Source organism: Danio rerio, chromosome 19, assembly GCF_052040795.2.
Source record: "Danio rerio strain M-AB ecotype USA chromosome 19, GRCz13ab, whole genome shotgun sequence".
Lineage (NCBI taxonomy): Eukaryota > Metazoa > Chordata > Actinopteri > Cypriniformes > Danionidae > Danio > Danio rerio.
Window position 1 is genome coordinate 42,592,978 of NC_141039.2, and position 21,751 is coordinate 42,614,728.

The following is a 21,751-nucleotide window of genomic DNA, read 5'->3' on the forward strand; positions in this document are numbered from 1 at the left end:
TATTTACTTGTGAAAACAAAAATATTTTAATGCATATGTTAATGCTTTTATTTAATAGTAGGTTATTTATTAAGAAATGTAGCCCGCTGTATAAGACATGAGCCTGCTGGTTAGAACATTTCTGCAGTGGTATGCATGTGTCAAATTGTAAAAGTAGACTTTTCAAAAGATTTAAAATAAATATACAATATCCTACTTAATAATAATAATAGTCATCATCGCCATTAATATTAGAGTATGGTTTTCTAAAAAATAATAAATATTACATTTTATTTCTTATTAAATTGTCTCATTACTTTCATTTATTTATACGATTTATATCTGATATTACAATACGTGTTAGCTTTTGAAAGGGATTTTATGTTTTAGAATAGAATATGTCATGTTCTCAATAATATTTGTAAAGGAATAACAGGCCCTGTATGTGCCATTTACATATATTTCAATTAATATGGAAAACGAGTGCATGTTTTTACCAAAACTAATATTAGATTTTTTTTTAAATTAATGTGTGTGAAAAATAATATAATTTTCACAAATTATGGGATTTTTCTTTTAAGAAGTTGTTACTCACTCCGTTTAGATCATCATTATAGGCATTTTATGTTATAACTAACGTGATTCAAATGATGGATCTGCAACAGAGAAACTGCAGGTTTTGGGAAACACTCGTCACCTCATCGTTTTTTCCCAAACAGTGCATCGTACTATGCCGCGAGTTACGTTGTTGTTTGGGAAATGCACCCCAGTACCGGCCTGGTGTTTGGCAGCCGTAATGCAATTCAAAATCATAAGTAAATGGGGAAACTCAAAACAAGGAAAACTGCTAATTTACAGATATTTTTGATGATCTGAATGTGATTATTCAGAATCAGTTTAACAACATATAGTGACTAATTTAGAGAACTTGATGTTTCATGTTGTTTTTACTGAAGATATTATATAACCTTACTTGACCATAAGCATAAAATAATAATCATTTTGCACCATCTTTTCCCACGTTTCTATCATGCACTCTCTCGATCACGGGTTTTCCAGCCCCCCAGTTTCCACAGATGGAGACACAGATGCATTCCAGAGGTGGCACAGGAGGAATGTGATGGAGACGCTGGCACAGAGCGTGACTCCACTGCATGTACTGGCCTGGTGTGCACCACGTTTGTGCCCACTCACTCCAGCATAAAGTCTGTCTTGTTACAAAAAAAAGCCACTAATTCATTCAGACTAACAAGTAGCCCAAGGGAAGGCAGAATGTGTTCTAGCGTTTTTCAGCCATACTTGTTTTGGCATGACACTGCTTTAGGCGAGATCTTTTTCTCCCCCTTTCGCTGTTAGAAAATAGAACCGCTTTTGTGTGATTTAACTGTTCGCGACTGACTCTGCCTTTGAAGGTTTAAAAACACAATAATGGCAATTTTCTTCTAAACGAGTGGGTTGAAAGTGAAAGGGAGAGCATGAGAAGAATGTTCTGCATCTTAATTGTTGCTTAAGTACTAGTCTGAGTCATTGAAGATTAAAGATGGTGTATAAAATGTAATTTTCGCAATTAGATTTGTTTTCTGACTCTAGCGAGTTTGTTAGTTGCAATGGCAAAGTGTGAAATGTAAACTCAAAAGTTTGATTTGGTCACTTTCAGTGGTGGGAAGAGTACAGGAAAATCATACTCGAGTAGAAGTACCATTACTTGCTCAAAAATGTAGTGTGAGTAAATGTACCTGTTGTAAATATTACTTAAAGTATGAGTAAAAAGTAGTCCTTTTAAAAGTACTCGATTAGTGTGTAATATATTGTAAAAGCTGATGCATTTACATGCAAAATGTTTGTTAGTGTGTGTGTAAACGTCACATTCTGTAGTGCATTTATTGATTGTTCATGGCCATTTGGCAGTTTATTATTGTTTATCATAGTCATTATACAGTAAACATCCGCCATCTTCTCATCAGTACCATACAGTCTAAACAGTCTCTGGGTCATTGATTGGAAAGTTTTTGCACATCTTCTTGGACATTTTTAATGCTTCCAAACAGTTTGCTGCATTTATAATGCGCTCATGTCTTGAGGTTATTCAGTATGATGCGATTTACTTTTCTATGTGCGATTTAACAAGAAAGAAATAAAGTAGTGACTGCATGTTGAAGGAAAGTAGTGGATTAAGGCCGTACTCACACTAGGTACAATTGCCTCGAACCGGGCCAAAGCACGCTTGTCCCCCCTCCCGTCTCCCAGACGGCCCGCGCTCACACCACAAACGGGCCTCGGCACGCTTACGTCATCGCTGCTGCGCTGTTCAGTGAGAAGCGCTCTCTTACTCAGCAGCACGGTGGAGATTTCTCTAGTTATATCGTTTCAGTTGTTTGTTATGCAGTTACATGCAGTCAAATATTTCGCCAAACAGTCCTTAGGGATGCGGTGACACGCAGCTAGATATTTCGTCGAACAGATCCGCCACTTTTGGCGCTCATAAACAATCATAAAGCTCTCGTGCTGCAGGAATGAGGAGGTCTGCTGAAGCCGCGCAGCTGTCGTGCAGTGAGGGGTTTGCGTCTTTAATAAACTATGGCAGTTTGCGTTCACTAAACAGTAAGAATGATTAATAAATCCATATGAAACAGCCCTGTAAATGTCACGTCTCGCTTTCAGTTTCGGGCTTTGGCGCGTTTTGCACTCACACACAAGTGTACCGTGCCAAAGCCCAAGTGAACCGCGCTCAGGCAACCCCCTTTCGACCGGGCCATGGCCGGCCAAGTGAACCGTGCTTGAGCCCGATTCAGCGCACTCACACTTCTCAAACGATCCGGGAAACGGGCCTGGGCACGGTATGGATGGCATAGTGTGAGTAGGCCCTAAAAGTACCGATACAACACTAAAAATGTACTCAAGGAAAAGTAAATACACATTTTAAACTATGTAGTAAATTACAATTCCTGAGAAAAACTACTCAATTACAGTAGTTTGAGTATTTGTAGTTTGTTACTTTACACCACTGGTAACTTTACTTGAAGGGGCGTTCATAAGACCATCATCAAACCTTTATAATCATGACCTTGATTAAAGATGTAGAACAATCTTCTTAGGTTGTTTAACGACAGTCTTATGAACACCCATTTAAGTAAAGTTACCAAATCAAACTTTTGATTTTACATTTTACAGTTTGCCATTGCAACTAACAAACTCGCGATTGTAGGAAAAGAAATTGAATTGTGAAAATGACATTTTTGACTCAGACTAATACATACACCGTAATTAATATGAAAAACATATTTCTCAGGTCATAATCATCGTTATTAGCTCATTGTCATCCTTAATACTTCTCAGGTCATTATTATAAAGGTTTGATTTTGTTTTCTTATAAACACTCCTTTAACCTCCTTGGGCTTAGTGGTCACATAGGTGGACAGCACGTTTTAGCTCTTAAGTGGCTATTTAAAATACTTTTAATGTTTTTAATTTTGTTACAGACATGCACTGTGTCATCCTGCAACTGTTTTGCAGATTATAAAATGTCCCAAACACTATTTTACTCTGCAAAATGGGGGGAAAAATGTTTTTACTCTCTGATAGTCAAAACATGCTAAAAAAATTCTATGTTAAATATGCATTACAAAGTGAAGTTTATTCATAAACTAATTTCGAGAGGATCACGTGCTTATGATTTATCACGGTCGGTCCCGTATCTGCTAATCACTATCTTCCAATCAAATGAGCCCTAAGCTACTATAAATAACCACAGTTTTCAGCTCATTTTATTTTCGTTTGGAAGAAACCCCCCCTTCCTCCCCTATTCTCCTCCTTTACCTCTGATTGGGCGGCACGGCAGCCCAGTAGTGAGCTCGGGGCTCCCTCCCGGGACAGCATGCCAAACAAGCTTTAATAAATCATAAACTAAGTGTGAACTCTTGAAACAGTCAGGAAAAGTGTTTTATGTAAATTTAGACCACGAGTCCACATATATGGAAATAATTTTTTCCTAAAAGTACATCGTATTAAAAGATGATGCTTAGATTTTTATTCTAATTATTTTTCAGTAAGCCCAAATAGCAAAGAGAAATAAAAAATGCATGTTAACAATACACCTTGGGCCTTAAAAGGTTAAATAAAGTAACCAAATTGACCTTTTGAGTTCACATTTCACACTTTGCCATTACAACTAACAAATTTGCAATTGTGAGAACTTTTGTTTTCACTGACTCAGACCAGTACATATGCATTCGTTACTGCATAAGTACTAGTCTGAGTCAGTGAAGATCAACGATGGTGTATAAAAGGTATTTTCTCGCAATTCAGTTTGTTTTTTGACACATGTGAGTTTGTTAGTTGCAATGGTAAAGTGTGAAATGTAAACTCAAAAGTTTGATTTGGTAAATTTGCTTGAAAGGCTGATTTATACTTCTGCATAGAGCGCATGCGTATGGTCTGGCGCAGGCTTCATACGGTGGCATAGCCTTCCCCATGGCTGACGCTGACACACACCTCTTGAAAGATTTAACTATACGTCGCAATGACCCTTAACGCAAGCTCTGTGATTGGTCAGTTTGGTAGCAGTGACGGGCACAGGTGGTGCTGAGAGCTGCGAGCCCGATGAAGCGATTCTTTGCAAGTGTAGAGTCCTGTGAAAGAGCTTCAGATGGAAACTTTTGTTTTGTGTTTTTATCTTATGATTAACGTTTTTGCACGTGGGCCAATTCCCGTCTACGAATTAGCAAGTTTTAGCTACTTGTAGCGTTCAGAATAAACAAAATACCTACAAAGAAACTCAGCACAGAGAAACAATAAAACCTACTGTTTCAGAAGTGTTATTGCAGAGCAACACAAACAGCACGCAGGAATTAAAATGCATGACCGGGTCACGCTGATCACTCAATGCAGAAGTAAAAATCAGCCTAAGACTATCATGAAACCTTTATAGTCATGAACCGAGATAAATGTTCTGCATCTTAATTACTGTGCATGTACTAGTCTGAGTCAGTGGAGATAAAAGTTCTCACAATTGCGAGTTTGTTAGTTGTAATGGAAAATTGTCGATTGTGAGATGTAAAACGCTCTTGAAAAATTCAAAATAAATTGCAGAGGGCCCAAAATAAGCGGTGTAGAATTGTTATGAAAGTACTTCCACTGACACATTTAAATAATGAACTTATGTTCAAGGTAATTTTTTAAAAGTTGAGAGGGGGGGGGGGGTAATTAGTGGTGGTTTTTAAGATTTTAAAGAAAATGGTCCCAAAATATTTTCTTAATCATTATGTTTTAGTTACTGAGGTACACTGCCATTCTACAAGAGCACGTAGCAGGGATATACCCATATAGATTTAAGAGTGAAGCGGGTAGAAATTCTGTTTTGTGTACTGACTCTGCTGCTTGGAATGTTTTGCCCACGATTTTTAAAGAGATCCAAAATGAGAGTGTTTTTAGAAGGGAAAGTGGTTGTTTTAAAGTTAAAGTTGAGAATTTTGATGGGCTGAGTTGCTGAGCGGATGATGTTGGCACTCCATTTATGATTTGCTCGTTCATTTTTTAAGAATATCGAGGCCAACAATGGAAATAAGCCTGTGGCTTTTTTGTGTATTTTATCCCCAACAGTTTTTAAAATAAGTATGAATTAGTCTAACTGGACTTGTTTTTATATTTTTTTTAAATTGTCAAATAAAATCAATCAAACTCAAAAGTTAGATGTGGTAACTTTACTTGAAGGGGTGTTTATAACACTGTCATCAAACCTTATAATCATGACATATCCATAGACTGTAAAAAAACATGGACGTAGTATATGTGACATCAGCTACAGCGCAAATTAAGCTACAAGTGGGCATGCCCAATTGTCGCCATTTTGTTAGTGTATCATCATGACGACTGGTGATAACCAAAAAAGGCAACATTTTTCCAGTCTTCTATTGTCCAATTTTGGTGAGCCTGTGCGAATTGTAGCTCAGTTTCCTGTTGTTAGCTGACAGGAGTGGCAACCGGTGTGGTTTTCTGCTGCTGTAACCCATCCGCCCCAAGGTTCGATGTGTTGCGCTTTCAAAGATGCTCTTCTGCATACCTCGGCTGTAACGGCTGGTTATTTTAGTTAGTTACTGTTGCCTTTCTATCAGCTCAAACCAGTCAGGACATTCTCCTCTGACCTCTGGTGATATTTTCTCTTTTTCGGACCATTCTCTGTTAACCCTAGAAATGGTTGTGTGTGAAAATCCCAGCAGATCCATGCAACATTCAATATCACTTAAATCACATTTCCTCCCCATTCTGATGCTCGGTTTGAAAGAAATCAGTTATTAGAAATTAGTTAGTAAAACTTTTTTGTTTAGAAATGTCTTGAAAAATCTCTCCGTTAAACAGAGGCTAGTGAAAATATACAGGGTGGCTAATAATTCTGACTTCAGCTGTATATAAAGGAGGAAATCTGATTATTCCATTGCAATTTTAACTTTATTTCTCATGGTTCCTATTTTTTTCCCTAAATTCTTTTTATACTTAGCAAATTTGTAATTTTTCCTGTTGATTTGTGAGTTAAAAATCATAATATAAATCAGAAATTAAAACTCAGGCGGGGGGATTCAGTTGTGAAACAGTCACAATTACGTTCTTTTAAAAACTTGTGATGCACACAGAACTTTTTAGGAATAGCATCATATTCTTTAAGAGAAATATGTAGACTTTTTTTTGAGTGCTTCTCGCTAGTATTCCTGAAATGAAGTGTTCATGCTTTTAACTTGTCATGCAGTAATGGAGGCACGAGGAAACTGACTGCACGTGTTCAGATCGCGCCTTTTGTCTGATTGCAGTTGCATCAAATTGACACTCGGTGTGTGGATGAACCAAAAGACACTGTGGCTCATTATGGTCTTGCAGTGGCATCTGGTGGTGACCTGAGGAACAACAGGCAGTTTTTAAATTATTAGTTGATGCTTCACACAGATCTACAGTAGTCAACATTTTAAGTGAATCAGAAAAGTACTTTACAACCATTCTAAGATGATTAGGTTGTTCAATAGCTTTAAAACTGTGAGGTTTTGATCCACATCACATGTTGATTACTGTAAATTAAGGCGAATGCAGCTCAAAACACTGCTAATTCATGCTGCTGTCAATGATTGGTGTTTCATAAATTATTATCTTTTGACTAAAACGTCATAAGTACACTTTTAAGTGTTTCTTTTAGAGCACTTTAGCTGTTTTGGTTTTGTAAAATTCAATCACAAAACATTTCTTATAGGCGGCTTTTTTAAAATGTGTTTTTTGAGCTATAAATCTCCGCCTCTGCAGCACTTAATTTTTAATTAAGTTTTTTTTAATTAACAATACGATGTGTTCATATAAATGTCACATTATTCACATTCACATAATTTGACTGATTTTATCTAACATATATACAGTACAGTCACCGGCCACTCTATTAGGTACACCTTACTTGTACCAGGTTGCCTTAATCCATTGTGTCATAGATTCAACGAGGTACCGGAAATAATCCTCAGAGATTTTGGTTCGTATTGACATGATAGCATTACACAGTTGGTGCAGATTTGTCAGTTGCACATCCATAATTCCACCCCATTCCACCCCACCCCAGTATTCTGAAATACTCAGATAGGTCTGGCACCAACAACCAATCACATTTCTTCCCCATTCTGATGCTCAGATTGAACTGCAGCAGATCGTCTTGACCATGTCTACACGCCTAAATGCACTGAGTTGCTGCCATGTGATTGGCTGATTAGAAAATTTCCTTTAACGAGTGGTCGGACAGGTGTAATAATAAATAATAAGGTGGTGTGTGTGTATATATAATTCTGGATGAATTAAAAAAGGAGATTGCAAAATCTCATCTTTGACTCTAATATATATATATATATATATAAAAAAATAAACAAGAATAAAATAAGAATAAAATAAATAAACAAGAATTTTGAACCTCACTTGGCCTGACCCTCACATTATTGTGCTGAAATATATGCAAATGAGCACATATTAAATTAAATAGTGCCTCATTTGCATGTTTACAAACATAGTACAAAGCATGATGACTATTAAAATCGATGTCTTCAGTTTGCATTTATTGTGCAATACATTTAATACAATAGAACTGTACGAACAGAACACGGTGATTAAAATGTATCTCTTCAGCCTCCAGTGTGGTGTTTCTAATGCGCTTCTGCTGTGTAGCTCAGCTCATGTTTGCTGTATGGAGAGTGAAAGCAGTTTTTCTCTCTTTGAGTCAGTATGTGTGTTTTTGGAAACTGACTCTGTGCTTGTGGCTCCTGCTATTTGTGTTCATGCCAAGGGAAGCAGCGTCCGCCTACGGGTGTCCTGACTGGCCCCAAGCCACAAGCGGGTGGACAGAAAAAGCCCTCAGATCTTCTGGGCCTAAGGCTGGCCAGGAAACAACGCATATACAGTGCACCAATGTCTGTTATGTGGCTGCAAGGGCCCTTATTTGTACAGTGGAGCCTATGAGGATTTTCTTTCTCCTTGCCTTCATTGAGACAGGCCAGAGACTGTTCAGCATTATTGCAGAATAAGAAGCATGATTCTGAACACACACAGGCTTTGTATTGTGAATATGCATGCCTGTATTAAAGGGCACCTATGATGAAAATCAACTTTTGTAAGCTGTTTGGACAGAACTGTGTGTAGGTACAGTGTGTCCACTGTCATATTGGAGTGATATAAACAGAACAGAAGTCTATTTTGAAATTTCCTGACGTTAAAATAGGATCCAAAACCCAGTGATGTTGAGGGCGACCGCAACGTGACGTAGGAGTGGTTTCCCCGCCCACCAAATTGATTGACAGGCGACAAGTTGCTATGATAACATGTATACAGACATCCACAGAACATTTTTTTTGCTTAGAAACTGGGACTAAAATATTTGCTATAAGCTTAAATGTTTTTTAAAACAGAGCATGTAAGTAATAAAGACTAATAAAGTTTACTCGCCATGTAATTCTTAACCAATCTAAACACCATGGCCGCATGGTGTTAGTAAATGCTAATATATGTGTGTGTGTGTGCTGCAAACAGCATTTGTGTGAGACTCATCCTTTTAGAAAGGCTTGAGTAAACTCCATCACAGATACATGAAATACACTTGGTATTTTTGACTAATGAGCTGTATTTCTGTTTCGTCTGTGTCTGTCTATCACTGAATGCTGTTTATCTGACGTAACGCAGGAAAAACAGACACGCACATAAAAACGGTGATCTGGGAGAATCAGGCTACAAAACAGCTACAAAAACAGCTACACTGTACTCAGACACCAAAATGGGCAGATTCTGGAGGCTATAATAAATAATCTGATGGGTATTTTAAGCTGAAACTTTACAGACACATTCTGGAGACAACAAAGGCTTAACTTACATCTTGTAATTGGAGTAAAATAGAATTTTTTATCTTGCATAGACTCAAAAATATACTTTTACTGCTTGTTCAAAGTATTTAAAATGAGCTCAACTCTAATTATCATTTAATACTAAATTTTTAGGTTAATTTAAGTCATCTGGATATTTTAATAATTCCAATTTAATAATTGGTTTTGAGTGTAACATTTTATTTTGCTTCATTTAGTTTCATGTTTGTAGTTTCCTAAGAAATGTACTTTAGTTTGTTTTTTTCATTTTGTCTCTTCATAATTAGTTTGGTTTTATTTTTATATATATATATATATATATATATATATATATATATATATATATATATATATATATATATATATATATATTGTGTATTCAATTCAGTTTTGTTTGTTTACATTTTTTAATGATTTATTTTAGTTTGTTTAAATCTTGTCATATTTTATTAGTTGTTTTTATTAGCCTGTTATTTTCTGATTTGTTTGATTTAGTGTATTATTTTATTTTGGTTCATTTAGTTTTGTTTTTAATTTTATAAAAAATATATTTTTGTTTTATGTTTTGTTTGTCTTTTGGTGTTTCTATTCATAATTTTAAAAATTCGTAAATATATTTAATTTAATTTTGTTTATTTTTATTATTAGATTTATTTTGGTTGGCTTATCTCTTTTAAGCTTCAGCTTAGTCCCTTTATTAATCTGGGGTCACCACAGCAGAATGACCCGCTAACTTATCCAGCATATGTTTTACACAGCGGATGCCCTTCCAGCTGCAACCCATCACTGGGAAACATCCATACACACTCATTTACACACACTTTGGACAATTTAGCATACCCAATTCACTTACACAACATGCTTTGGACTTGTGGGGGATAGCGGAGCACCCAGAGGAAACCCACACAAACACGGGAAGAACATGCAAACTTCACACAGAAATGCCAATTGATCCAGCTGAGACTCGAACCAGCGACCTTCTTGCTGTGAGGCGATTGTGCTACCCACTGCGCCACCATGCTGCCCTACTTTTTATTATTTTCAGTTAAAATTGGTTTATTTACATTTATTTTAGTCCTTTAATTTTAGTTTCGTTATTATAAATAAAACCTTGTTTGTTACTCCTGTGAAAAGAATAATCAAATTATTAGTAATTTTTATTTGAATTTTTTTATGATGGTGTTTTCATCTAAGGTATTTGTACTGTTGTTTTACTTTTATTGTTAATGTTAATGTTTTTCCCCCTTAGTATTACACTTGATTTACCATTTTGGCTGTAAGGAAACACAGTATAAATCAAATGCATTAATAATAGTTATCATTATTTTTTTTATTCTCCAGCCCTCTTTTCCGTGGGAACTCTGATGTTGACCAGCTAGGCAAGATTTTTGAGTAAGTGCTGTTATGTTGTTATGTTATGTTATGTTATGTTATATTATGCTATGTTATGTTATGCTACGTTATGTTGAAGATGTTAGCATCTAATTGTATTGTATTGTTTTTGTTGTGTCAGTGTGGTGGGGGTCCCGTCTCCAGAGGACTGGCCACAGGAGGTGGGTTTGCCCCAGAGTGCCTTCTCTCCTCGCCCTGCACAGCCCATAGAGAACCTGGTGCCGGACATGGATGAGCTCGGCAAATCACTCCTACTTGTGAGTTCATATCAATGTTATATCTCTAAATGCTTAACAATCAATTTAGTTGATTATCATATGAGATTATTACCCACAGAGAGTCTTCTCTGCTTTTATAAAGGTTAAGGAATATGTCAAGTAAATTGTGCTGTAAACCAAATTAATATTTGTTTGTTATTTTATTTTATGCAGTTATGCCTTCAAAAGGGAAGTATTTTATTTTATCCATTGCAATCAATGCAATCCAATGCAATTCTGCATTAAAAATGGTAGTATTTTATTTTAATTTTTTTCATTTTATTTTATTGTTTTTTTATGCAGTTATGCCTTTAAAAGGGTATTATTTTATTTTATTTTTTAATTTGAATAATTTTATTTTATTTTATGCCGTTATTCATTAAAGTGGTTGTATTTTATTTATTTATTTAATTAATTTTTTTTATTGTATGCTGTTATGCCTTAAAAAGGGTTTTATTTTGTTTTATTATTTTTTTTTTTATGCAGTTACGCCTTAAAAGGGATATTATTTTATTTTATTTTTTATTTTATTTTATGTAGTTATGCCTTAAAAAGGGTTTTATTTTGTTTTATTTTTTTATTTTATTTTATGCAGTTACGCCTTAAAAGGGATATTATTTTATTTTAGTTTTTATTTTATTTTATGCAGTTATGCCTTAAAAAGGTATTATTTTATTTTAAATTTTAATTACTTTATTTTATTTTATTTTATTTTATGCAGTTATGCCTTAAAAAGGTAGTATTTTATTTTACATTTCAATCACTTTATTTTCTTTTATTTTATGCAGTTATGCATTGAAATGGGTAATATTTTATTGTATTTATTTATTTAATATTTATTTTTATTTATTTTATTTTTAATTATTTTTTAATTATTTCTATTTTATTTCATGCAGTTATGCTTCAAAATACATAGAAAATAAAATACTACCCTTTTTATTTTATTTAATTTATTTTAGTTAAAGCAGTTATCCTTTAAAAGTGAAGTATTTTATTTTATGCATTGCAATGCAATCCAATTACCGGGTCACTACTTCTTGGAATAAATATAAAAGATGTATTACTTGTCTAGAAAATGCTTTTTATAATACTCAATACTGTTATCTCACACAAGACAACACTATTAAACCAACAACTACAATAATATCCTAACCAATAAATGACCTTTTTGACAAATATCCCATGCAATAGTCATTTATTCTTCTCATCTCTCTCAACACACAGCGTTTCCTGTCCTTCAACCCCTCCAGAAGGATATCAGCTTACGATGCACTGTCTCACCTGTACTTCCAGAGTCTGGACAGCACCAGCAAGAGCCTGTACGCTCAGCCCTTCCCCAGCAAAAAGCCCTCCCTGGAGGAGAGAGCCGCCTAAAACACCTGCCGCCACACAAACAAACTCGTCTTCCACAGCAAAACGCCGTCACATGCTGCTTTTAACAAATCACCGTCGCAAAAATATCGGTCCGTCAGGTTTTCCTTTCGCCCTCACTACTGCCACCCAACCAGATGCTGCCTACTAATCATCCGCACAGGATCAGAAGCTGCTCGTCTGGGCTTTGTTCAGTTCACCACACTGCCAGAGATCGTCTGTTCTCATGAACGCAAGTCTACATGTACTAAGTTTTAGCAGCACATCACTGCCGTGAAGATGGATTTAACATTGGACCCAAACAGGATTGAGGAATTACAAGCAGAACAGCGACTACTGCAAGTTCAGGCCCGTTGAACGGAACCTCTTAATATGTAATCGCTTTCAATTCACACTTTCGCCGATCAGGACGGATTCATGAGGATTACTGCAGTTTGATACGCATTTTAGGGGGGTTTTGAAGACTGCATAACTATGAACACGCAGAGTTATAGTGCTTTATTTAATGTTCTGAAGCACTATTTAGCAACAATGTTATAGTGTAATTGTTTTTGTATCATTACTATGAGTTCCACATCCTGTTCACTTATTTTGAAATGTCAGTGTTGATTGTTGACATTTTTATTTGTTGGCTTTTGTCTTAATTTGGTGACACTTTAAAATAGTGGTTTATTAGTTATAATGTATTTACTAACCTAAACAAACATTGAACAATAAGTGTATTGCAGTATTTATTCATCTTTGCTAATGCTAGTTTATGAAAATAGTTCTTGTGCTTATGACTTTGGATGCATTAGTAAATGTTGAACTTATTAAATGCTGTGATTATTGTTCATGTTTATGTTTGTTAATACATTGATCTTAACTAATAGACCCTCATTTTAAAATGTTACCCTTAATTTTAGTGAACTTGAAGGTGTAGGTTGTTGTAGAAAACATTGTCGATGTAAACCAAACAGTCTGCACCCTGCCTTCAGGGATTTAGTGCCGAGACGTAGTTGAAAGGATGGTCGCATGTTGACTTTAGGGTTTGCTTTAGAGCAGAAATAAGATTGGTTATAGAAATCTGTGTATGAGAGAGTAGCTGAAAGTCTAGTAAAAGTAGCTGTATAGAGTTGGAGAGTGTTAGGTTTGGAGGTCAGGTTGTGAGATTCGTTCGAGGCTCGGAGAGTAATGTGTTATCCTGTAATTCCAGGTCCTTTATTGTATAAACACACTATGCTACATCCTTCCATTTCACTTTTAAAGGGACAGTTCACCCAAAAATTATTATTTGCTTACTATTTACTCACCATCAAATGGTTCTAAATGGAACCACTCTTTCTACTAAAGTAGTAAAGCAGATATTTTGAAGTAAGCTCAAAACGTGTAATTATGGACTTCTGTGGTAGGTGGAAATAAATACCATTGAAGTCAATGGTTACAAGTTTACAACCTTTCAAATATCTTCTTTTTTTGCCAAACATCAGCCCCAACCTCTAACCCCATCCCCACTCATCACTTTCGTCCGTGACTAACCCCAACCCCCTCCCTCCCAACACTCTTTACTTTTATCCCCAACTACTAACCCCATCCCCACTCATCACTTTCGTCCGCGACTAACCCCAACCCCCTCCCTCCCAACACTCTTTACTTTTATCCCCAACTACTAACCCCATCCCCACTCATCACTTTCGTCCGCGACTAACCCCAACCCCCTCCCTCCCAACACTCTTTACTTTTATCCCCAACTACTAACCCCATCCCCACTCATCACTTTCGTCCGCGACTAACCCCAACCCCCTCCCTCCCAACACTCTTTACTTTTATCCCCAACTACTAACCCCATCCCCACTCATCACTTTCGTCCGCGACTAACCCCAACCCCCTCCCTCCCAACACTCTTTACTTTCATCCCCAACTACTAACCCTATTCCCACTCATCACTTTCGTCTGCGACCAACCGCAACCTCCTCCCCCTTCCCACTCTTTTCTTTCATTCCCAACTTCTAACCCCACCCCCCACTCATCACTTTCATCCGCAACAAATCCCAACCCTCTCCCTTTGCCCCCTTCCGCTTATTATTTCATTCCTGTCTACTAAACCCACCCCCACTCATCATTCACTTTTGTCCACATCTACACCGTCACCTGTCCCCTCTATCATTTTCGTCTGACTCCCCCAACCCCCCTTCGCTCTTCACTTTGTCCGGGACTCCAGGGCCATCACCACCCTTGTTTATTTTTGTCTGCGACTCCACCACCACCCCCCTCATCACTTTCATCAGCGACTCTACTGCTACCCTCCTTGACTATTGTCTGCGACTACCTCCTTTTTTCAGTTTTGTCTGCAACTACCCCACCTCTCTTCAATTTTGTTCACTACTACACAACCACCCCCCCTTCACTTTTGTCTGCGACTACCCTTTCACTTTTTAGTTTCATCAGCATCTATCCCTCTCTTCAATTTCGTCCACTACTACACTGCCACCCCCTTTACTTTTGTCTGTGACTACCCTCTGCGTTTTTTTTTCATCTTAAACTACCCCCACCCCTCTTTACTTTTGTCCACTACTACACTGCCCCCCCCTCTTTTGTCTGCAACTACCCTCCACTTTTCAGTTTCATCTGCAACTACCCCTATCTTCACTTTTGTCCACTACTACACTGTCATCCCCCCCTTCACTTTTGTCTGCAATTACCCTCCACTTTTTTTGTCTGCAAGTACGCCCCCTTTACTTTTGTCTGTGACTACCCTTCCACTTTTCAGTTTTGTCTGCAACTACCCCCTCTGTTTACTTTTGTCCACTACTACACTGCCACCCCCTTTACTTTTGTCTGCAACTACCCTCTACTTTTAATTTTCATCTGAAACTACACCCCCTCTTTACTTTTGTCCACTATTACACTGCCATCCCCCCTCACTTTTGTCTGCAACTACCTTCCGCTTTTTTTGTCTGCAAGTACCCCCCCTTCACTTTTGTTTGCAACTACACCTCTGCTTTTCAGTTTCGTCTGCAACTACCACCCCCCCCCTACTTTTTTCTACTACTACACTGCCACCTCCTCTTCACTTCTTCACTTTCGTCTGATTCACAACCCCCCACACCCCACCCCCTTTTTAAAATGTATTTATTTATTTATTTTTTGTCTTCAACTACCCCCTTGCCTCCACCACTGATCTTGGGTGACCTGAAGGTAAATAAATTTAAAGCAATTGTTAATTTTGGGGGGTGAAACTATCTCTTAATTGTCTGCACAGATCAACACAATATGTGTATCAAACTGTATTATCTGCTAAATGGGTCTCTGTAGACCATTAAGTGCCTTTTGTGTTTAGCAAATGGTGAAAAAGTGGAGGGAAGGAAGGAAGCTGCTTCAGAAATGAACCTGGTGAAACCAGATAGAAGTTTTTGGATGAGACGTTTTAGACAGCCACTGTAGTTCTACAACACATTCACACAGTCAAAGGCACAATTCACCCAAAATGACTTTACAAAAACCTTTATAATGGAAGCCAAAACGCAGCTATGTAAAAATATGAGGAGACCAGTTGAAAATGTCCAGTCCAGATAGTTATCTGTTTGGATACTTTTTTATTCTGTGGACCAGTGTTTCTCAACCACACTCCTGGAGGACCACCAGCTTTGCACATTTTTCATGTCTTCTTAACCAAACACAGATCATCAGCTTGGAGCAGAGACTGAAAGACATGTAATGGGTGTGACAGACAAAGGAGACATCGGAAACATGCAGTGTTGGTGGTCCTTCAGGAACGTGGTTGAGAAACACTGCTGTAGACTACTGATTAAATATTTCCCAAATTAAAATTCAAAATGTCACTTAGAACTTTTATTTATTTTTTGCATAAAGACATGAAATGTTCATTTCTTTTTAGACCACACAATATCAGTGTTTTACCTTCAATATCTGATGGAATAACAACATTTTTTTCAATTACAATAGATGAAAATATTTATTCTGACCTTTTATTTTCTGAAAAAAAACCTTGCATGACAATATGAAATTTAGAAGAAATATGTTCACACTATTATAGAATCAAACAAATAATAGCATCTCAAACCCTTAGTTAATAATTCAAGACAAACGGATCATTTTCAAGTGGTCTCTTCGTTATTTTTTCATAACCACACTGTAAAAAAACAAAAACAAATGTTGACTCAACTTAAAATCGTAAGGCAACTTGCTGCAGAGCTTTTTTAGTTGATTCAACTTGATTCGAGTCAAGTGCAGTATGTGTGATGAAAGTTGAGTAAATATATATATATATATATATATATATTTTTTTTTTTTTTTTACAGTGTATGCGTGCTTGTACATTATTGGGTGAGTGTCACTTTAAGCACTGGTGCTTGATTCATTCTCTCAGGATCAAGATTCTTTCTGTCACATTCCATTCTCAGGTCTATTTATGACTAGTTTTAGATTCAACGAGGTTCAGGTTTTAGCTTAACCATCAATCTCTCCGCAAAAACCGATTGTGGAGCTATCCGGAAACAGTTGGATTATTTATATTATTCACGTACATTTCCATGTGTTTTTGTAATCGGTAATTAAAAAAACCATATAGGTGGTCATTTCACCGATTATTATTATTATTATTTGTTTTATTTATATAATATTATCAATATTAATATTATATTTTTGTATGTATTAGATCACTTGGTTGGTGTTCATGTGATCAGTTATATTTCAATGACTCATCAATCCAGCAGTTTGTCAACGTTCACTGATCTGAGGTCAGGCTGGCATAGCTTTTACCCTCCTGCGAACAAGCCTGTGATTGGATTGGTTGATTTCAAAGGGCATTAGAGATCAAACAATGTAACCGAATGCCTTTTGTGGGTCTTGTATAGAACTAATCCTTTTTTTTTTTTTTAGCTCTATGAATAATTCGTAGTGTGTTAAATGTTTTAGGCTTTCGAATGTACGAACCGTTTGTTATTAGGGATCGAATTTGAATTTCAGCATGATGATGATGATGATGTCATGCTGACAAAAATAGCACCTTTGATTTTTACCCATCTCAGTGCTTTTTCCCCCTTATTTTTATTTTTATAGTGAATTTATTTGTCATTGTTTGAAATTATTGTTTGTTAGTCGTTTATTTGATTTATGTAAACGGATATCATTTTAGGCTTGAAATTAATTGCTGGACATTGGTACATGATGTTTTGCTCCCTTTATTATTTATTGACAGTTCGTCTTTTTTTCCCGTCAATATTAATAGTCAAATTTTGGATAATTCTAAATTCTGCTGACTTGAACAACTGTAAACAGTTAGGCAAACTGTAATCTAAAGGCTGATTTATACTTCTGCGTCAAGTGCACGTGTATGCTCCGGGGCAGTCTAAACGCGGTCGCAAAGCCCTCCCTGTGGCTGACGCCAACGCTGATGCGCACCTCAAAAATAAAGTAACTACACGTCACTCCGATGCGTAGAGCAAGCTCTGTGATTGGTCGGCTTGGTAGCTGTGACCAGTGTGGGCAGTACTAAGAGCCGCATAAACCCGTTGGAGCGAGTGTTTACAAGTGTCAAGTCCCGTCAAGCAGCTCCACATGGAAATGTTTGTTTTGTGTTTACCTTATGATTAATGTTATCGCACGTCACTCCGCCGGTTCCCGCCTCCGAATGAGCGAATTTTAGCTACTTGTACATTAAGCATTCAGAGCATTCGGTAGCATTCAAAATAAACAAAACACCAGCGAAGAAACTCGACAACGAGGAACTTAAAAACCTTCTGCCAGCTAAAGTTTTGGAAGTTTGATGTCAGAGCAACACAAACAGCGTACAGAATTTTAAATGAACGACTGAACGCAAGGCAGGCACTGTGGATCACGCTGATCACTCGACGCAGAAGTTTAAATGAGCCTTAACAAGGAAAGATTAGCCAGCGTTTTGTCAGGTTTAGGTTGATTTATATTTCTGCGTCAAGCGTACGCATATGATACAGCGCAGCCTTTGCATGGTCGCAGACCTCTTGTCGTGGCTGATGCTAATGCGCACCTATTAAAAGATGCAACTACATGTCGCGTAACACAAGCTCTGTGATTGGTCGGCTTTGTAGCTGTGATGAGTAAGGGCAGTGCTAAGAGCTGTGAGCCCGATGGCGCGAGTGTTTACGAGTGTTGAGTCCCGTGAGGGAGCTGCAATTAAAAACTTTGTTTTGTGTTTACCTTATGATTAAAGTTGTTGCACGCCCACCGGTTCTCGCCTCTGAATCAGTGAGTTTAAGCAACATGTACATAAAGGTAGCATTCAGAAAAAACAAAACACCAGCGAAGAAACTCGACACAGACGAACATAAAAACCTACTGCCAGCTAGAGCTTCAGAGGTGTTATTGCAGAGTAACACAAACAGCGCATAGAAAGTACAAATGCACGGCTACGCACAAGGTATACGCTGTGGATCACTTGACGCAGAAGAAAAAACCAGCCTTGGTGGCTAATTTGTACAGAGGTGTTTGTTTTTAAAAACCATTTTAAGGATTGTAAACTTGAACGTTCCAACGTATTCCCTGTTTTCCATTTTTAGTTTCTATAGCTTCCGAGAATCCAAACATATCCACATATTGGCAATGTTAGGATAGCTTAACATTAAGTTATGATTAAATTGCCTCTTGTTATGTTTATATATAGTTTCATATCAAGCAGGATATGTTTATGGGCCAATGACATCACCACATTGAAATGGTCTATAGGAGGCGTGGCCTCAAACCCCATCCCTAAACCCAACAGTCAATGGCGGATTAGCAAATCGAACTAAATTCTACAAATGACTTCCAAATTAGCCACTTCCATAAAAAAGTTACGAATTGTCGTGAGATGGCGCTGAACTATTTTTAAATATGCCTTTTTTTTAAACGTATTTTTACATTTTGTTCCTGATTTATGCTATGTTTTCCAATATGAGGTCATAATTTATAACGCGTCCCAGAATACTTTGAATTCAGAAATCGTAAAAGCTGGAGAAATTTTATTCGTATGCTAAAATATGCGAAATCACCATGCATATTCTAATCAATGTGCACAACGTTTGCATTCTGTTTAGCTGCTGCACAAACACTGTGTGGACATGATTTTGACTATTATAACACGTTCTTTTATCAGCGGCTTCGTTGTTTTATGGTATTCAGTGATAATCAATTGTTATATCACTTTAGACTGTATTGAATATTTAGTTCATTCATTGTACGTATGAACAAAAATGAGCGAACAATTTCTGATGTATCACATGTATCTGTTTTATCTTAAGTACGATTTTTTTTTAATAGTATGTCGCTCTTTGTTTTGATGACTATGTAATCGTTATGTCATTTTAGCATTTTTCTTTTAACTGTGCACATTGATTAGAAGTGGGACGTTTTGGTCAGGGTTTTTGTGTGTTTTTCCCCCAACATTGGCTGGAAAAAGTATATTTTTAATTTTAGTAGTTCGTTTTTTTTCCGCCGTGGGGATGGAAAAATGTGTACATGAAAATGTTCGTAACATTTTTATCAATGCTTTGAAATACTTGTGTGTAATTCTACTGCTAAATCATTTTGCTTCCTTCTGCTTTTAGCATCTATATTAATATTGTTGTTGTTTTGTTGTCGTTTGGAGCAATGAAACCACATGTGGACGTACTGTAAATCACGCGCATGTGACATTATATTTAATTGTAAGTCATGATTAGTCCAGTATTGATGATTAATCGTACAATAAGTAGAATGTATCTCCTTTTATGATGAAATACTGAAATTCAGTTTTAAAGGTAATCCTAAGCTATGAAAAATAAGCACATTCTTACATTAAACGCAGACGTTTAGTTCCTAAAATCATTCATTCGTTGAGCTAATCTTGTAATTACGTATGACTTTGCAAGAACCAAATTGAAATGAGTGCTTGTTGTTGTGCCCGTGTGTGCGAGTGTGTGTTTCGCGGAGGTTGAATGAGATATGGTAGTATTTTTGTATCTTCGATCTGTTTTTATCTGGACTGGTTTTGCTGCTAATGTTTGTCTTAGGCTCTGGCTCCTCTTTGAGTTTTATTAAACTGGCCCACCTAAAGATTCCAATTTGCTGCCATTTGAGAGATAAAGAAGCTGCTTTTGCATTTGTTTTGTATCTGTATCTGCCTGACGTTTTCATATTTTTGTAAAATAAATATTCCAGTGTGTAATACTGGGTGGTAAAATGGACTTCTGTGATGAGAGAGAGAACAAGATGCTTCCCTTAATCTCAAACTGTATTTGTTTTATTACAGTCGTCAAACATTTAAAGTGCTAAAACCAAATGGTTTGTCACCACTCAGCAAGGGTGGATTTAAAGAGCCCCTATTATGCATTATAAAAGGTCATATTTTGGTTTTGGGGGTCTCCAACAACAGGCTGAAATGCATGCAAGGTAAAAAAAAAGCACTTTTATTGTCATTTAATATGCATTTAATTTTACCTAATTATCTCAGCAACTCTCAGATGATTCGTTCAGCGATACATTTGTTCCCAAACCCCTTCGTAGAGCGATTTCAATCTGTGCTCAGGGCCGGAGTGGGACTCCTTTTCAGTTTTGGAGTTTCAAGCCTTAGACCGACCCACCTTAGTTCACGACTGACTATTAAAATAAAGTCATTTCCAATTCAGTTTCTAATGACACTATCACGTCTTTTTCAAGGAAACAGCTGCTATTGAACTTCAAATGTTTTTCATAAATATGAAAGCATCAAAAGGTAGCCAAATCTCTAACACTATACTTTAAAACATCGCAATGTTCTTTCCTGCAATATCTGAATATATATTCTGTGCTAAATTCTTTATGGATATCCAGTCCTTTGTAACGGTGGTCACACAAAAAATAAAAATGAAATGCGTACACCTACATAAGTAACCCAATCAGTTTTATGTCTTAAAACTAAAAATAATAATAAATAAATTAGGAGAGATTCCAACTTGAGTCGGCAGAGTGTTAATGTAACGCGCTGACCACTGGACCACAATGGCTTAATCTTTTTCTTTCGTTTTTAGATTTCTGATCAAGTTATGTCAGATTTATTAATGTAGGAAATCATCTGATTTTCATTGAGCAGGTGTGATATTCATTAATATTAACTATTTGAATTCTTATATTCACTAAGGTGCAGCTGTTTGGGGTCGAATGATAGTTTCGTCATCATTAACCTGCAGGCCGCATTTTGCTCACGGGGCTGCGAGAAAATAAAAAGAGCAGAGCTGCGGCAAAATAACGAATAAAAAAGCGAGGCTATGCTCAAATAAATACATAAATGAAAAAAAGTGCTACTGCTGAGAGTGCAAACAGCTACGGACACCGACCCTCTTGGGTTAAAAACGGACCGGCCCACTGGAAATTCTCCCGGTCCTGCCAAATAGCCAATCCGGGCCTGTCTGCGCTGAT

General features: G+C 36.8%; 1 protein-coding gene and 1 long non-coding RNA gene across 3 annotated transcripts in view; both read left to right on the forward strand.

The window, feature by feature from the left end:
- cdk6 (cyclin dependent kinase 6) overlaps window positions 1–16,408 on the forward strand; it is a 79,256-nt gene extending 62,848 nt beyond the window's left edge. The window contains exons 6-8 of one of the 2 annotated variants that reach the window (XM_087293763.2): window positions 10,683–10,733; window positions 10,855–10,990; window positions 12,215–16,325. In XM_087293763.2, the coding sequence (XP_087149889.1) occupies window positions 10,683–10,733; window positions 10,855–10,990; window positions 12,215–12,364 (337 nt within the window). In that variant the 3' untranslated portion in view covers window positions 12,365–16,325. 2 annotated transcript variants of the gene reach the window in all.
- LOC148679825 (uncharacterized) lies at window positions 484–7,834 on the forward strand. Its single transcript, XR_015945479.1, has 2 exons — window positions 484–2,885; window positions 5,186–7,834. It is a non-coding gene; the product is annotated as an uncharacterized LOC148679825 (long non-coding RNA).
- Window positions 16,409–21,751: the final 5,343 nt, after the last annotated feature.